This window comes from Dendrobates tinctorius, unplaced genomic scaffold (assembly GCF_039654945.1).
Source record: "Dendrobates tinctorius isolate UK_male_01 unplaced genomic scaffold, ASM3965494v1 ptg000312l, whole genome shotgun sequence".
NCBI lineage: Eukaryota > Metazoa > Chordata > Amphibia > Anura > Dendrobatidae > Dendrobates > Dendrobates tinctorius.
The window spans coordinates 525,674-544,952 of NW_027361979.1; the positions used below are offsets into that span (position 1 = coordinate 525,674).

Below are 19,279 nucleotides of genomic sequence, written 5' to 3' on the forward strand. Positions count from 1 at the left end.
CTTTTCTTCGGTGTCTGGCATTGTTATGTGACCAGACTTCTTGTACCCATGTGTCACATGATATGACATGACATATTGACCCATCACAGATGGATGAATTCAGCTCACCATCAAGACCACAGCACGTGCCATTTAGGTTGGCTTTTTAGAATAAATTCTCATCCAAGTTTGGAACTGTTTAATTAATGCATCTGAAGAGATTTAGGAGGGAATCCCTGATGGTATGATGCCGCCTCCAGACAACAGCTTTGCGCTAGAATTCATGTTGAGGCCACACCAACAGGAGTAGGCTATAAGTTTGTTTACCTTGGCGCTCTTAGAGTCACCTTGTCCCCATAGAAAACTATACATTTTCCCCCATCTCTTTTAGTACGATTCATTGGCCTGGTTTATGTCTGATAAACTTGCAACGGGATGACCCGCATTATTATTACCTGGTTATTACGTGTGATAATGTAATTGGACTATTTAACTCTTATATAATGGGTCATGTTTGGCCTCCTCCTGATGAGTGTGTTATCGTTCGCTCTGAGCGATTCATTCTTTAGCTATGTCTATTTGTATTTCAGCAAAGTTTACTTTTATACCTTTTCCTCTTTTCGGCTTCTGACGCATTTTTATATGTAGGATCAGTAGAATACTGAGTATAGCTCTGGAGAATAATACATAATTTAGTCCCAAAACAAGAAAAAGTAATGGCGTTTATATAGACAGTGACTTAACTTTCTCTAGAGATTTCTTTCCATCTCTAAATCATATGGAAACTATTACTCAGCAATGAGTATATGCTTTACAAGCTTCCACTTGACCGTCAGTAGCTATGCCAGTTGGCAGACGCACTTGTGCCTGGCATTTAACATGGAAAATGGATGTCTACTAAACAATGGCAGTATATTTGTTTTCCTAAACTTTTATAGGCCAAAGATCTTACAGCTAAAAGTAGACAAAGATTTGTGAGACAGTTGTATTTAATAAAAATAAAGACGGTTGTACGTGCTGATGTTTGTAGAAAAAAGATTTCTTTATTAAATATACATTATTTACAGTTCCTTATGTCTGTACAACAATAAGAATATAAAATAAAGAGAAATTGTTTTGTGCCAGGATCTTTTATTTTGTCTATAAATCTCTATTTGCACAATGTGCTGAAAACGCTTTAGTAGAACATGGGGAAGCAATATTGAGGCGTCCACGTGGAACATAATGATTAAATTAAGGGAATGGAGATATTGTTCCTATCTACGGTAATATCACTAGAGAGTATACATTAGAGGGTTACAAAATATTTTTTCTATTTGCAGCGGGGGCACATACTTTACTAACATATTATTCATCTTTGTTCTCAATTGTTAAATAGTAAATATTTTATTAACATTTTCTACAGTATAAGAGGGATCCTATAGCAAGGATCAACATGGCAGACTTTTTTATAGTATTTCTTGACATTTTAAGTCACCATAGCTCGACGAGCTTGCACTTCAACCACAACGTTGCTTGAAGAGGAGGGTAAGATATTGAGCAGGTCCTCCTTCATCCAGGGCAGTTCCTCTAACACATATCAGGTAGCATTTTGAGAGAGAGTTCTCCACAGTCTACCCTAATTGTCCCCCAATGTGTGACTTCCCAGCTGTATTAAAATTGCATTGTATGCTGGGATTAGACATGGTATCTACCATGGCAGATACATAACTGTGGACAGGCTACGTGCAAGCATCCTGGGAGTTGTGGCTTTCCCAAAAGCTTCAGTGTCCCATGTTGAAGACCTCTAGTTTACATCAACAATGAGGAAGTAAAAAAGGTACTAAATCTCCCACTCCAAAGAAAACCCTACTATTTTGGATATCAAATCCATTGACTGATGACTATCTCATCAAACCAAGAAGACCATTATTGCACACAATTATTGTATAGCTCGGAGATGACTATTAAAAACATAATATCTATCTTCCATACCCTGATCTCTCAAGAGGTCTTTGGAGTTTACTAATGATTTTTGTCTCCCTTGACCAATTTTATGAAATCCCATACTATATGTAACAGGGCTGGCTCTACGTATATGTGGGCTCATGGTCGTAGTCACCTACCCAAACCTTGGCTTGATGAACATACAAAATGTTCTTTAAATCGCTACATACTTTCAAAGCCTATTGGGCCCTGCAACTGTCTAGGTTTTCCTTTGCTTTGACACTGGTACTGATGATCATCCTAGATACCTAACAAATAGCAAAAACCTTCACTGACTCCAGCTGTTAATGTAGCATTGTAAGCTTTCCATTCATTTCTCACCTGTTTTACCACAATTGTTCTAGAGTTGGTAAATTTCAGTCAGCGAGCAGAATAAATTGTAATGATCATCTTGTACCCCCTGGCGCATGGAAAGAATGACAGATCATCAAATACATGGAGGGCAATGGAGGTAATGTAGGAGTGAATGTAACTGACTGTGACCATTTATGTAATGGGTTGATATAGCATTCCTGGTCTGTAGAAAGCTGTTTCTCCCTGTGAGCACTTCCATCAGTGGTTGTGACTCACTGTGTTACGTTTAGAAGAAAACCTTTATTTTCAGATCCTTTACAAGGGAAATGCTCCTTAAAGTGAATGTTAACCCATTCTATTTGTTAGTTCTTCCTTGAGCCATCATTCTGTGCTGACAAATTCTCTTTATTTCTGACAGCGAGCTCCCCATCCACTGCATAGACGTAGTAGTAGAACATACCATGCGGCATAAATCAGAATTGTCTCATGTCTATGAAGGGGATTTTTACCTCAGAACAAATATTTTTTGGGGGGTGAGAGGTTTGTCCTAACGTTTGATCTAAAAATATCCTTTACTGCCACTTTCTACTCTTAGGATTGCCATGCAACAATGATGTTTCTCCTCAGTCAGTTGTCAAGTACAAAAAAGAGTAAAGAATGATTGTGACAGAACAGAAAGCAATGAGCCTGGTGATGAGAATGTGCTGGTATTTGCTGAATGCTCGAAGGTTGTAATTAAGAAATCGATTAATGTTGATTGATTCATTTTCATAGATGATCTATGATTCTTGTCAAGTCTTGGCTTCCACTGAAATTGTCAATAGCCGATCCTGCAGCCTGATTAACGTGTCTGCTTTGACCGGCTGCCTCGTTTCATTATCTCTGCACATTATGAAAAATATAATAGATTAATTCTAGACATTTGTTATAAACTTCAAGAAAAATCTGAATGGATGAAAAATGAACTGATATAACTGGCTGCATATGCAAGATTGTACCAAGACGGGAACGGGACTCACACAAATCACGCACTTGCACACATTCATATTTTTGATGTATCCATATTTACACCAAAAATACATGCACATATACATACATATACAGACTGACATACAAAGACATACTATATATACATAAGTACAAAGATATACATATAACATTTTACATACTTTACATATATACATAAACACATACATGTACAGTATACATATATACATTTATATACATACAGTACATATAGCTAAAAATGTACCATATATACATAGATGAAAACATACAAAAGCATAAACTACATTGATAGTATATACTGTAAATACAGACACACCTTATAACCACATACATACATTACATACACACATATACACAGTGGGCAGTGGCATAACTATAATCTGATGGACCCCAGTGCAAAATTTAGACATGGATCCCCAACCAGGATACTGGTCAGATATGCGTGTTCACTACACATGTCATAATGTCCCCTATCCTGGCTTCTTACTGTAATAATCTCCCCCATCTTGGCCACTTCCTGTTATAATATCCCCCATCTTGGACCCTTTCCAGGAATAAGGCACCCTATCTTGGGCCCTATCCATTAAAAATGTCCCCATCCTGGCTTCTTCCAATAATAATGACCCCCATCCTGGACTCTTCCAGTAGTTATGCCCCTATTGTGGGCCCTATGCTATAACAATGTCCCTTATCATGGGCCCCTCCTGGAATATTACCTATCCTAGGCCCTTTTCTAGTGTAATGTCTCTTGTTGTAGCATAATGCCCCCCTTCCAAAGCCCATTCTTGGTGCAATGCCCCATCCTGGGCCCCTTTCTGGTAAAATGCCCCCCATCCTCGGCTTCTTCCGTTCTTTTCTAGCACATTTTAAAAAGAGATTATTGTTACATCGTTCCCCTGTTCCAATGTGTTTTGGTGTCTTCCTATATAGTTGATGCTGAAGCCAGAATATGACTTCAACATGGCCAATGCATGACGTCACTGCCAAGTGCTACTCATCACGGGCAAGCCGACATACAGCGGAGTGTATTGCATCGAAGTGAGCCAGCAGGTCTTTGCACTGAAATACATTCCAGCTGAATCTGTATCTGATGATGCACATGTAAGGGAAATTGGCACTGGTGTCATCGGACCTCCCTCCTAAAAGGGCCCAGTTGCGATTATACCCTCTGTGAATGTGATCATTATGCCTATGGGTGGATTATAATGAGGGCAATCTGGGCTACTAACCAAGCTCAGAGCCAATAGTGGTGCACATCTCTGCACAGGGAGCTTTCTTAAAGCTCCGCTGCCAGCAATACAGAATGGCAGCACAGCTCCGGGGGAGCTCCCGTCACCTTACCTGTGTCGTGCGTGCATCAACTAAAAAAAGGAGTGCCCTGCAGAAGATCGTATGGAATAGTAAGTATTAAATAGAAATGTTTTCAATAAAAAGAAACCACTGGAGCCATAGGCGGAGGAGGACATGACTTGGGGATGGGTGGACCTTCACTCCTGCAGCTTTTTTGGTATAGTGGTCTAGATTTTAAGCAAGAGTGATGTTGCTTTCAGAGGAAGAAGCACAGCATGTCTGTGCCTGGTGGATTACTGTGAGGAGGGTGGGGGTTATATAGAGCAGGAAATCTGTGTCTCTCCCTCTTTCTTACACAGGATGAACAGGAGGAAGCATGTCTGCAGTTTCAGGGAGTATAATACTGGGGTTATCACCTCACATTACAGATGATAGGAGCACATTCACCTCAGACATCATGTACTAGTGTAGTATCAGCTCCTACATTATGTTTGGGATCAATATTACCTCAGCAATTCATGCAGCTGCCATGTCCCTCATGTGCATGCTACATTTTCCTCAAGGCAGTGTGACAACTTCTGGGTGACCTCCCTGCAGACATGTTTGATATACTACTCTGCATTCACCTCAGACATTGTGCAGTGTGTACTAGGGTAGTATCAGCTCCTACATCATAGCTGGGATCAAGATTACCTCAGAAATTCATGTAGCTGCCATGTTCCCTCACTTATAGCAGAGGCAGCTTTTGTGTGTCCTCCTTGCAGACATTTCTGATATACCACATTACTGCTGTATTATACAGATTCTTCATGAGTTCTGGGTTTATGTATGATAGGACAGAGCAGGGACACATAGAGTGTCTGCCATTACTATGGTGGAGCTGGGCAGTCACATGTATTAGAGACACTGGTGAGAGGAGCAGTCGGGGTATATGTATGATAATGAGAGGCTGCACTTCATGTCAGTGCACTGTATACTGACCCTGCTGTGTGCGGATTATCCCCCCTTCCCAGTTATGGAGTCTAATGATCTGTATGTGACCTCATCTCTGTTACATACTGTGAGGCTGGGTGTGCAGATCCAGTGTAACCAGGTTACTCACTAGATGTGGTATATGTGTAAAGGCTCTAATCCTGTGCTGTATACTTAACCTGTACCACAGGTCTGTATACATGATATCACTCCTCACTCTGCTATATACGGATCATGCTGGGTATAAACATCCTGTGTCTCCAGGTCATTTTCCTGGCTGTACATATAATCTGGACATGACTTCCAGCTGCTTGATTTCTGTAGCTATTGCTGCCTTTAGTCCTCCCCCTCGTATGTTGCATGATAAGAGTATACCCACCAAGAGCTTATTTTATATTACCTAAGATGGTGGATAGCACAGGCCAGAATGGTCAGGCTTTATCATGTGTAAAATAAATAATCGTGGAGTAACTCGGCACATTTGAGTGGGCACTAATAACTCAGCACATGGCGGGCAGTGAGTGGGCACTCCTAGTGTGAGGCTGCACATTGCTCTGGAAAACACATCATGGGCCCAGTTTTCAGCCCTGTCTATTGTGATTGTATGTAGTAGAGTGACTGACTGGGATACAGAACTTGAAGTTTTCTGCTCACACACCTATGGCTGCAGGCAGCTTATATTAGACCTACATATTTCTTACCATTTATGTGCAGCTGGTGATTAGAGTCTGTCTGTTGCTGTAGAGGAGCAGGCGGCTTCTCATTTATGGTTACAGCATATAACACAGCATTGCCCATCTCTGTCTATTTCTGGACCTTACGATGGGATATTTTCCATTATTAACCTGTTGTATACCTTGGTTGTAAACCTGCATGGTTTTTACCCTCACTTATCTCACATCTTGTGTGGTTGGGGGGGTCCTTGAAGTTGGTTAAATATGGTCTGGGGGATCCATTGGGATATGGTTTCCTCCTTTTGGAATTTAATATGGTTCTGGATCTGGTGAAAGGTGGAGGGGAGTTTCAGCAACGGTTTGTCGGATCCCCAGGAAATTCAAGTGAACATTTGAACCCTTGCGGATATGGTGCTCCCGAGCTAGTGGGGTAACGGCTGGGAGTAATTGTTGGTACATTTTATGTTCACTTTATGTTTCGTAATCACCGGATTTTGGGAGCTTCAAGGACTCCTACCAGCGTGTTAATATTATTTATGCTTTGATGTTTTATTGTATGTTTGTTTTAATAAAGGCGTGAATAATAATTTTAAAAAAAGGGATCGGTGTATACCCACCAAGTGCTTATTTTATATTACTTAAGATGGCAGCTAGCACAGGCCTGAGTGGATTACCTGGAGCCTGGTGGTTGGGGAGGTCCTTGAAGTTGGTTAGAAATTGGTCTGGGGGATCCATTGGGATATGGATTCCTCTTTTTTGGAAGTTAATATGGTTCTGGACCTGGTGAAAGGTGGAGGGGAGTTTCAGCAAGAGTTTGTCGGATCCCCAGGAAATTCAAGTGAACATTGGAACCCTTGTGGCTATGGTGCTCCCGAGCTAGTGGGGTAATGGCTGGGAGTAATTGTTGGTACATTTTATGTTTGGTTGTTTGGTAATCACCAGATCTGGGAACTTCAAGGACTCCCCCCACCGTGTTAATGTTATTTATGCTTTGATGTTTATTTTATGTTTATTTTAATAAGAACATGAATTAAAAATTAAAAAAACAAACAAACAGTTATTTGTTTTCCTTTTAGTGGGTCCATGAAGTTATTTATAAATTGGTGAGTAGGGGTAACCATATTAAGTATGGACCTCTGGGATGGGGTTCTTGGAGTTGACGCTGAATCTGCGAAAAGGAATTGGAAGCTAAAATTCCAGACAGTTAAAAATTGTTTTGGTGGATCTGGCTTTTGGTTACGGCTCTGGATGGGGTTTTACCCAGGAGCTTTTGGTGGTTGGACTTCCCAGAATGGGATGTTTGGTGCCCTCGAGCTGGTGGTTTACGGCTGAGGGTAACGTGGAGTTTTTAAGTTCTTGTGTTTTTGCCAAATATTTAGCCAGAATTTTTGGGGTTCCAAGAACCCCCCCTCAGGTCGTATAAGATTGTGTATTTAATACTTATTGTAAATGTTTATGTTATTTGTTAATAAACTGGCCGCTGACCCCCCTGGGTTTGGAAGGGTAACCATTTCAAGTATGGCACCCTGGTTTTTGAGGGGTAATCATCTCAGGTATGGCCCCCTGGTGTGGAGGGTAACCATCTCGTGTATGGCCCCCTGGTGTGGAGGGGGTAACCATCTCGGGTATGGCCCCCTGGTATGGAGGGGTGACCATCAAGGTATGGCCCCCTGGTCTCCATAAACATTTATATTTTATAGGACCCTGTTAGGGTAAAGTCCCTGGGGTCATGGCAATCATATTTTGCATGCCTACAGAAAAAATTGGCTCCTCTGAGCCAGGAACAGCGGCTGGAGGGGAGAAGAGAACAAGGTAGGCATGCTTTTCAATACAATCTATAGCTTCAAGGACCCTCTCTCTTTTTTCATGTGACTTGAGAATGCCGAGGCACGGTTTTGACTGTTTATATTGACCAAACCATGTTTCTTTCCATGTTTCTTTCAAGGTTGTCGTCTGGACAATGCAGTTATCTAGTACATGAAACTGAAGGGCAATGTACCTAATCTATGTGCCCTTGAGTCAGTGTGAGTGACTAAGGGTAAAGTAATCAAGTGCATTAACATGAAGGGCAATATGCCTATTCCCGATGCCCTTGAGCTGGTGGGAGCAGCTAAGGGTATAATCTAGTGCATTAACACAAAGGGCAGTATGCCTATTCCTGATGCCCTTGAGCTGGTGGGAGCGGCTAAGGGTATAATCAAGTGCATTAACACAAAGGGCAGTATGCCTACTCCCGATGCCCTTGAGCCAGTGGGAGTGGCTAAGGGTAAAGTAATCAAGTGCATTAGCACGAAGGGCAATATGCCTATTCCCAATGCTTTTGACCCAGTTGGAGAGGTCAACAGTAAATGTTATCAAGTGCATGAAAAACAATTAACAATGGCGTGGCAGAGTTATTAATAATGCCTTTGTAGACTTTTTCTGCTTTAGGTTTATTTAAATTACTACTTATAATGTTGATGTTATATTGTGTATAGTTTTTAATTACTCCCTATTTATAATTTCTTTCTATTGATATGTTCATCACTTTTCGGGTAGTGATAGTAAATGGGTTTGCGAAATTTTACTGCACAGCTACTGTAAATAATGGTGGTTTCTAGAACTAAAATCTGTTAATTGGTGAATTATTAGAGCTGGCTACAATGTATGCAGTATAATAGTTTTTTGAGGCATGACAGATGTCATTATACAGGTATTCAGATTGTAGCTACGAACTTAATTATGGTTTACTTTCCACATTCCCCATTATGGGATCCTCATTGCAGGATGTTTAGCAACTGATATTTTGCTGTAGTTACCCTATTATCAATCATAACTTGGTAGCATGGCATTGATAAAATTCCAGAGCTCCGACAGATTAATTTTATTTTTTATTACTTGTGTGCACAGTCTTTCCATAGCATGTAGAAATGGTTGATGGCTTTATTAGGCAAGGTTGATGGGGGTCGAGTCCATTTAAGGTGTCAAATGGCCTCTCTGTTGGCGGTTTAGGAGTCAGGTGGAAGTTGCAGACAAGTTAAGGTGGACTCATTTTAACTAATAGATGATGTAAAACCTCATGGTGGTGAACAGGCTCGGCTTTGGTAGCCAGCCTCAAGGACGTTGTAATGGTAACATCAATCAGGGGCGGGCACAGTGGTTAAGCACAGGAGTGAGGATAATAGGGTCATTGGTGCCCTGAAAGTTTACTGGCTCTGCTTGAATGGCAAGCCAGTGCGTGCCACCCCTTTATGGCTGTCTGGCCTGGTTCTGTATGTCAGACAGCTGGGATATCACAGTACTTGTGAATCCCAATGTACTAGCACTTCACCTGACTCCTACTGTGATTGTTTTAATCCTGTGATTTAAATAAAGCTGTGTCCATTTTGACAACCAAAATAATGTGTTGTGTATTTATTCTAGTCCCTAGGTTTACTGTAGTTATGGTGGTTTTAAGATGGAGTGGGGGTCAGTTCCATATCCATAAGTCAAGAAACCACTGGAGCCATAGGTGAAGGAGGACATGACTTGGGGATGGGTGGACCTTTACTCCTGCAGCTTTTTTGGTATAGTGGTGTAGATTTTAAGGAAGAGTGATGTTGCTTTCAGAGGAAGAAGCACAGTATGTCTGTGCCTGGGGGGTTACTGTGAGGAGGGTGGGGCTTATATAGAACAGGAAATCTGTGTCTCTCCCTCACACAGGATGAACAGGAGGAAGCATTTCCCGCCCTCCCGCCCCTGTTTAGAATCATTGTCCTAAAACGTTTTAATTATTGCTTGTATGATGAATGCTTTATTGTATTTTTGAAATTACCATTGTATATTTTGTTCCAGGTTCAATTTTATCATGGCTATAATGAGTTAACAGCATTAACCTTCTAAGCCCAAGGGAAGTGCCATCCTTTAGCCATGGTTCCCTAGAGGTTTCCTCCACAGGGGTTTTTTCCTCTCCTGAACGCTGTAGGATGACTCTTTGTGAGTTGGAGGTTTGCCAAGTTAGTCCCCTTAATTTTTGCAGGGACTTCTAGTTTATAAGTTTACTAAAGTGATTTATTTAAAAAAAAAAAAAAAAAAGTGTCAAATGTGAATTTATAACCCGTCACAGCTTTGCGGTTTAGGAGTCAGGTGGAAGTTGCAGATAAGTTAAGGTGGACTCAATATAACTAATAGATGATGTAAAACCTCATGGTGGTGAACAGGCTCAGCTTTGGTGGCCAGCCACAAGGACGTTGTAATAGTAACGTCAATCAGGGGTGGGCACAGTGGTTAAGCACAGGACTGAGGATAATAGGGTCATTGGTGCCCTGAAAGTTTACTGGCTCTGCTTGAATGGCAAGCCAGTGCGTGCCGCCCCTTTATGGCTGTCTGTCCTGGTTCTGTATGTCAGACAGCTGGGGATATCACAGTACTTGTGAATCCCAATGTACGAGCACTTCAACTGACTCCTACTGTGATTGTTTTAATCCTGTGATTTAAATAAAGCTGTGGCCATTTTGACAACCAAAATATTGCGTTGTGTATTTATTCTAGTGCCTAGGTTTACTGTAGTTATGGTGGTTTTAAGATGGAGTGGGGGTCCGTCCCATATCCATAAGTCATGAATGAAATGGGGGTGGGAGTGAGAAAATTATAATGAATTATTTGGAATCTGTTATGCAAAAAAAACGCTATTAACCTAGAGATATACGTTTAATCTGCAGGATTATAGTGTTCAGAAGCTGCTTGGTGTCTACACTGCTAGGAGGGAATTAATTTTATTCCTCCTGGCAGCCTCTGATTTTCAGTCATAGTGGTGGATTTTGCATAGTGAGCGGCAGCTGTAACTGCCCCCCCCCGGCAGTGACTGACAGATATAATGCTGATCCCACTGTCTGTGACAAAATTGCATTTTGCTTTGTATGTGAGGGTGGCGCATTTACTTCTTGAGCTGTAGCACACACATGCAGATATACATATAAGCACATACATACTCATGTTAGTCACCTATACATACAAAAAATATAAAAAAACCAGACATATATAAAATAACATAAATCAGACCTTGATAGACCTCCTCAACAAATTAAAGAAAATCCTTTGCACACAATCTCTCTCACTGTGATTTGAGTACAAGTTTCACGCATACCCTGATTTTATGTGTCATTGGTTATAAGAAGTTGTTCCCAATAAATTTGCAATGTAAATGAGTGGATAGTCCCTCCCCAGGGAGACTGGCAGGTCTACCAATTGCTGCCTATATCTGAGTGAAGGGCGTATCCATGATGAGGGCGACAAGCCACCAGGAAACAGGAATACATTAATAAAAACATACATATCATTTGCAATAGAGTTTAGCAAAGAGATTCATAGGACCCTGGTGCAGCAACTAGGTTGTTAGTTCAGGGATGCCCTGTTAACCACCACCTATCAGCCAGCATCTTCAGCACTTCTTCTGATTAGTAGGTGCATAGTAACATTGTACATGCTTCATGCTGTAAGGGTGACTTAGTGCTGGTCCTACTAAATAGTAGTGGAGCCTGAGATTCTAGAAGCTAGTAGGAAACTACAGGACTGTGTTCTGGTGGCTCAAGTTGCTCTGCCTTAGTATGCTTTAAACCTTCTAACTTTCTGATCTATGCAAAAATATACCTCTTACAGCAAAAAAGAAGCGTGACAGAACAATTACTAAAATGTAATTTGAACTGAGCCCTGTGAACTTCCTACAATCTGTTGCCATCTTGGGCGCTTCTTCTAATTATTAGGGACCAGAAATATTATTGTCATGATCCATTTTTGGATCTGTGGCAGATCTGGATTCTCACATTAAAACTTTTTTCCTTTCAGGCCATCGGGGGTTAATGTCAGTTATTCCCCCGGTAGCCGCTGGTGTAATTACATTGCTGCTGAGTTTGCTGATGCAGGTGATAACAACTCCCACATTCCTATAAAAGGTCCCTTGATGCATCAGCTGACCGACCGTCGATGTTAGACGTCAGCGACCACACTGGGAGAAGGAGCTTGCTGGGAGCAGTGGTGCCTCAGCTGTTTATGCTGAATCTGGTGTTGTTATCCTGCTGTGCAGTGCTTTACAGCAGAGAGCTCAGTGTTGTATTTTTGTTACCCTGTTCCTTTTGCTGTCTGTCTATCCTTACCTTGTGTTGTCTTGTGCAGCGGTGGGACCAGAGTCTTCAGTTGCCAATTCCCTACTTAGGGATAGGTGCAAGGCAAGTGAGGGCTTAGGTATCATGCTAGGTGACAGGTTGAGAAAACCTGTTTAGGGATGTCAGGGAAATCAGGGCACATCCTTAGGAGAGTGCTGGAGGTGTGCATTTCCCCTTCTCTATCGCAGAGCCCACCATTGTAATTGTGTCCCCTGTTTTTTTTTTGTTTTGCTGATTGGTGACCAACCCATCTTTGGGTCGTGTCGCATTGGTCAGTCACTTTCGTGACAGTTATGACTATATGTGACTATTTGCAGAACCAAAGAGGGACTGGCCCCACAAAAATAATATACATCGATATTATGCCATGCATCTAAAAGAACAAAGTAGGAACAAGGGAGACATGATGCTTTAAGGCATTAAAATATCCCATATCATAAACATAAGAAAATTTGAATCAGTCAAAAAACATTCATTTTTATTGCTACAAAACACACATAATAAAAACATTAAAAACAGAGGGAAGAGGATGACCCTTTTGTGATCAATACACATGAACCCCTTCAAAATACACAATGAAAAGACAAATAATTGAAAAACTGCCCGAAGAATCGTATCTGGCAGATTGAGAGGGAGGGGGTGGTTTGCGGCAACTTGCGAATTATAGACTTTGTAGAAAGCTAAATATACAAAAAACTCCTATATAGTTAGATGGTATGCTAAGAGCATAATATATATTACTCTATAGTGTCTACAAGACATCTAAATAGTGCAAAAAGGTTTACAATATGGTTAAATAAATTTTGATGGGGAGATGGCTGCAAAGATAAAAAACAGCATGACCAAATGGAAGTAAAAAAGTAAATGGAAGTAAAACTAACTAATACATACCACAAGTGACAAAAAACCGCAACGGAAGAATGAAAGAATCCTGCGCGTTACGCTACTGATATGTAGCTTTCTCAAGGGTAAAGTGTCACTTGTGGTATGTATTTATTAGTTATACTTTTCTCTCCTATTTGGTCATGTCAATTTTTATCTTTCCCTTGAGAAAGCTACATGGCAGTAGCATAACTTGTAGAGTCCTTTCATTCTTCAGGTGAGGGGTTTGGGTCACTTGTGGTATGTATTAGTTAGTTATACTTTTTTTCTTCCATATGTTCATGCCATTTTTTATCTTTGCAGCCTTCTCCTCATCGAGATTCATTTAACCAAACTGTAAACTTTTTATACTATTTAGATGTCTTGTAGGCACTATACAGTAATATATATTATACTCTTGGCATACCATCTAACCATATAGGAAATATTATATATTTATTTTTCTACCAACTCCATAATTCAAAAGTTTCCTCAAACCCCTTCCCCCCGAATCTGCCGTATACCATTCTTTGGGCAGTTTGTTCCATTATTTTTCTTCTCATTGTGTATTTTGATGTCTATTGATCACACGGGGGTCATCTTCTTTTCTCTGTTTTAAAATGTTTTTTTATTTTTGTTTTTGTATCAAAAAAAGGAATGCTTTTTCACTGATTCAAATTTTCTTATGATTATTATTTAGGATATTATAGTTCCTTACAGAATCACGTCTCCTTTGTTCCTATATGTGACTATTATAATGTGAGTTGTGTCTAGTGTTAAGGGTAATACTGATCAGGAGAGGTGCCGAATATGTCGGCAATCATTAGAGAGTTCACAATGCTCCAGTTTGGCTAAAGTACTGGTTCCTGTAAATCTGTTTGCTTAACTTTACTTAAAAGTAAGAATCGACATTTTTTATTAATGGAAATCACAAACAGGTAAAACATGCAGATGGGGCAGCACGGTGGCTCAGTGATTAGCAGTGTTTCTTTCCATCACTGAGGTTCTGGGTCCAAATCCCAGCAAGGACAACTTCTGAAAGGAGTTTGTATGTTCTCCCCATGTTTGTGTAGGTTTTTTCTGTGTACTCGGGTTTCCTCCAAAGATATACTTGATAGGGAATTAAAATTGTGAGTGCTAATGGGGGTAGTCATGGTAATGTCTGCAATGTGCTATAGAATATGATGCTACTATATAAATGAGTAAAAATAGAACAAGTACAAAATGAAAAAAAGGGAAAAATGTTCCATAGTGTCTAAACAAATATAAGACCCTCTCCCAATGGCTGGAAACAAAAGCACAAATGCAATCATAGGACATTCTCATCTCTACACGTGTACAGTATACTCAATATTGGACAATAAGATAGCGCCTGACATTACCAAATGATGCTCACAATTCAATAACAGTGAATTGTTATTTTTCAGTAAGGCAGCACTTTGCGGTAATGCCATATTGTTTTCTCCTCAGATTTTAAAAAATCGTTCCAAAAACTATGGGCAAAAGAAATATAAAAACACACAACATGTGAACACTGCCTAATTATTGTGTGCAAGCTCTGTTTTTCCTGTCGGAGGTTTGATAGTATAAGTGGAGCTACACTGGTTTATGATTTACACCCCTTTTTTGTTACAACAAAACTAACTACATACCCTCATTAGTTACCATGTCATCTACCGAATATAGGTTAAGACTGATAAAGGAAATTTTTCAACTACAAAAAGATATTTTATGTTCTACAGATTCAGACTCTGTTCTGAACCTTAACAAAAAATAAATTTCCAACATATAACTAAATGATAATCTTTTAAAACTTACATTTAGCTACTGTATATCTGTTTCTAGGCCATTTCTGTTCTTAAAGGGGCTGTCACGGAACTTGTCTAGAGTCCAAGTCGGTGCATCTGCAGCCCTTACATTAGCACAGAAGTGTCAGTGCATGTCCAGGCAGATCTGCCACTCAGGAACCTAGAATAGATAGCTGATAACGAAGACTGGGATACATGATACCAAATCCATTGGTTTTTAGCTACCCAGTTTCCAACAGACAGATATAACTCAAAAATAGCTCAGCTGGATGTGATTGTTAGGAAGAAATACTCATCACAGATTTAATTACAATTGGTTACTGTAATATTCTTCTATGGGTTTGATTTTTGCAAGTCAAGAACCCCTTCTGTATAATTTGCTGCATAGGTGCCAACAATCCAACATTTGCTGGAAAAGTCCTACATTTTCAGATGCAATTCAGGCAAAACTAGGGCTGATCTGGGCCGTAAACGTTAACGGTTTATGTAAACCTCCTCCAACAATAGGAAGTCCCTCTGTGATTAGGGTATTCCCTGTAGGGATTGTTAAAAAGTATGAGTATTGCATAATGAGAAATTGTCTTAGGCCTCTTTCACACTTCCGTTTTTGACAATCAGTCAAGATCCGCCAATTATGAAAAAAAACGGATCCGCCATTTTTCTTTGAGGATCCGTTTTTTCCCCATTGACTTTCATTATTGGCAGATCCTGACTGATTGCCGTCCGTTGCATCCGTTTTTGTGAGGATCCGCCACAATGTTAGTGTCCGTCAACATCCTCAAAGATTTCCAAACGGAGCTTGCAACGATTTTTGGCCGGCGGATCCTCCAGACACTGAATTAACCCCAAATTCTGTCTGTGTGCCGGACAGAAAAAAAAAATTCTCTCTCTCTATCTCTCTGTCTCTCTCTATCTCTCTCTCTCTCTATCTCTCTCTCTCCTTCCCAGCCAGCGGTTCCTTTAAATTTCCTCATTTTCAGGATCCGTCTAAAAACGGATCCTGTGCCATCCGTTCACATCAGTTGAGAACAGATCCGCTTGTCTGCCTTTTTGGCGGATTTTAACTGATGCAAATAACTGAAGTGTGAAAGAGGCCTTAAGTTTTTTGGCCAAACGCATGATGCTGAAACCATAAAAGATGTAGAAATAATTTAGTTGAAGCCTTCATCATCACCCTGGGAGGCTCTTCAAGTAGAGATTGCCTGATTTATGTTAAGTTCCCACGTTGAGTTTTTGATGAATTTTTGAGGCTGTGTATTTTGGCTGAGCAAAAAAATGAAACGTCTTACAGTTCCAGCAGAGTGGATGGGATTTAAAGAAATCTCATGCCCACTGTGTTATTTTTTTAATTCTGCGCAAACTGACCTGCGATGCGTATTTGAAATCTGCAACATGTCAACTACTCTTGCGAATATGCTGAATTTTATGCACAGATTTTCAGCATAGAATTGAATAAGATGCGGAAAATCCATAGGTAAGAAAAGGCATATGCATTTTTAGTACATTTCTCCACCGCACACACACTAAAAATGCATGTAATCGACATATGACTATATGAATAAATTTTTGTGAAAGGAATATCAAAAACAAAGGAGCTGTATTTTAAACATGACATTCCAAAAAGACACAAGAAAACATAAAATTTCATGTAAAAACACACTCAAATATGCAATGAAAAAAATGTAAGTAACCTTAATAGAAAATCTGCAACATCAAAAACTCATCAAACACTCATTGTGGGAACGTAGCTTTACCTGCGATTTGTCTGCAGCATGTTTCTTTTCTCTAGGTCCTGCTAAATGCCAAATAATATTGAATTGCATAAGATAAAATTCCATAAAGCTCAAAATACTGCAGTCCCTGTTAGTTCAGTGCCTGTGCACATGTCCTGTTCCATTCTATTGGGTGCTACATGCCATGACTTTCTCTTATGCTGCATACAATGTCCTTGACTCTATAGAAATGATTCTTAATATAAGAAAGTTTACCTTAAATTCTAATTTTGAGCTAAGCAGCATGTAGTTCCTATATACACTGTTTTTATGTAATAGTGATGGATCCAATAATGCACAAGGATAGCTTTTTAGAGAGGCTCTGTTACTATTTTGCATGTAAATTCTTTATCCAGAACATATCACTTGGAGCTTTTATAAAGAATCCTCTGTACTTAGCATCCATTAATCTCTCCGCTACAACACTCTTGAGAGCTACATGGTGGCATTAGGGACAATTCCGGGTTGTTCTGCTGGAGAGTACCCCGAGAAGCACCAGAAAAGAGGCCTAGTCTGCAAAGCTGAGGAGCTTTTAAGAGGACAGAAACTTAAGACATTATTCATGTTACTCTTGTTAATTCCCTAACATTATCGAAATATAGCTAAAATCACACCAAAAAATTGCAAAAATAGGGGTATAGAAGAAACAAATGATGTAGAAACCGAGTCTCTCAAATAAAATATTCCTTTTTGCACTCGCTGACTGTGTTCTGTAAGTCCAGCTCTTTCCTGAAGGGATAGTCCATGCTGTCCGGATATTCCTTCTCTTTGGATTGACTTTTTACATGAGTTTTTTTGTGTTGGTAAAAGATTTTTATCATTATCGCCACAATGCATAAAATAATGAAAATTGTTACAGCAATGATGCCTAGAAAGAGAAAGGGGGAAACAAATAATGAAAGTCATACTTCTCAACTCAGCAACAGAGGCATTCATTTCACCTAGGTGTCAAGTATCCTACAACGCCATATTCTATGGGGAAATACAGCTGCATTTTATTTTGTACTACATTTACATGCAGAGCAACATTCAAAATTCTGCCGATGTTATTGCAGCCACTGCTTGTTCAGTGCCTATACACAATGTTTAGGCTAGAGCTAGTTTGCAACATGTAGCTGTGTGACATATAATTGCAATGCTGAGCTACTACATTACAACTACACTACCGCTCAAAAGTTTAGGGTCACTTAGAAATTTCCTTATTTTTGAAAGAAAAGCAGTTTTTTCCAATGAAACTAACATTAAATAATTCTGAAATACACTCTATACATTGTTAAAGTGATAAATGATAATTATAGCTGCAAACATCTGGTTTGTAATGCAATATCTTCATAGGTGTATAGAGTCCCATTTCCAACAACCATCACTCCAGTGTTCTTATGGTACTTTGTGTTTGCTAACTGTGTAAGAAGGCTAATGGATGGTTGGAGAATACCCTTGAAAACCCTTGTGCAAGTATGATAGCACAGCTGAAATCAGTTTGGCTGATTAGAGAAGCTATACACCTGACCTTCCTTTGAGCTAGTTGAGAATCTGGAGCATTACATTTCTTGGTTCCATTAAACTCTGGCCAGAAAAAAAGAACTTTCACGTGAAACTTGACTGTCTATTCTTGTTCTTGGAAATGAAGGCTATTCCATGTGAGAAATTGCCAAGAAACTGAAGATTTCCTACAGCGGTGTGTACTACTCCCTTCAGAGGAGAGCACAAACAGGCACTAACTAGAGTAGAAAGAGAAGTGGGAGGCCCCGTGCACAACTGGGCAACAAGACAAGTACATTAGAGTCTGTAATTTGAGAAATCAATGCCTCACAGGTCCTCATTAAATAGTACATGCAAAACGCCAGTGTCAATGTCTACAGTGAAGAGGCGACTCCAGGATGCTGGCCTTCAGGGCATAGTGGCAAAGAAAAAGCCATATCTGAGACTGGCTAATAAAAGTAAAAGATTAATATGGGCAAAACAACACAGACACTGGACAGAGGAAGACTGGTAAAAAAGTGTTATCGACAGGCGAATCCAAGTTTGAGGTGTTTGGATCACACAGAAGAACATTTGTGAGATGCAGAACAACAGAAAAGATGCTGGAAGAGTGCCTGACACCATCTGTCAAGCATGGTGGAGGTAATGTGATGGTCTGGGTTTGCTTTGGTGCTGGTAAAGTGGGAGATTTGTATAAGGTAAAAGTGATTTTGAATAAGGAAAGCTATCACTCCATTTTGCAAAGCCATGTTATACCCTGTGGACAGCGCTTCACTGGAGCCAATTTCATCCTACAACAGGACATTGCCTCAAAGCACACCTCCAAATTATACAAGAACTATTTAGGGAAGAAGCAGGCAGCTGGTATTCTGTCTGTAATAGAGTGGCCAGCACAGTCACCAGATCTCAACCCCATTGAGCTGTTGTGGGAGCAGCTTGACCGTATGGTACGCAAAATGTGCCCATCAAGCCAAACCAACTTGTGGGAGGGGATTCTGAAAGCATGGGGTGAAATTTCTCCAGATTACCTCAGC

The 19,279-nt window shown here is 40.1% G+C and overlaps 1 protein-coding gene across 1 annotated transcript in view; it reads right to left on the reverse strand.

The window, feature by feature from the left end:
• Window positions 1-1,000: 1,000 nt before the first annotated feature.
• Window positions 1,001-19,279, reverse strand: part of LOC141073688 (contactin-associated protein-like 5) — a 960,637-nt gene continuing 942,358 nt past the window's right edge. The window contains exons 24-25 of the mRNA XM_073561036.1: window positions 15,002-17,631; window positions 1,001-3,141 (exon numbers count right to left, since the gene is read on the reverse strand). Of these exons, the coding sequence (XP_073417137.1) occupies window positions 17,435-17,631 (197 nt within the window). The 3' untranslated portion in view covers window positions 1,001-3,141; window positions 15,002-17,434. The remainder of the gene's footprint in view (window positions 3,142-15,001; window positions 17,632-19,279) is intronic.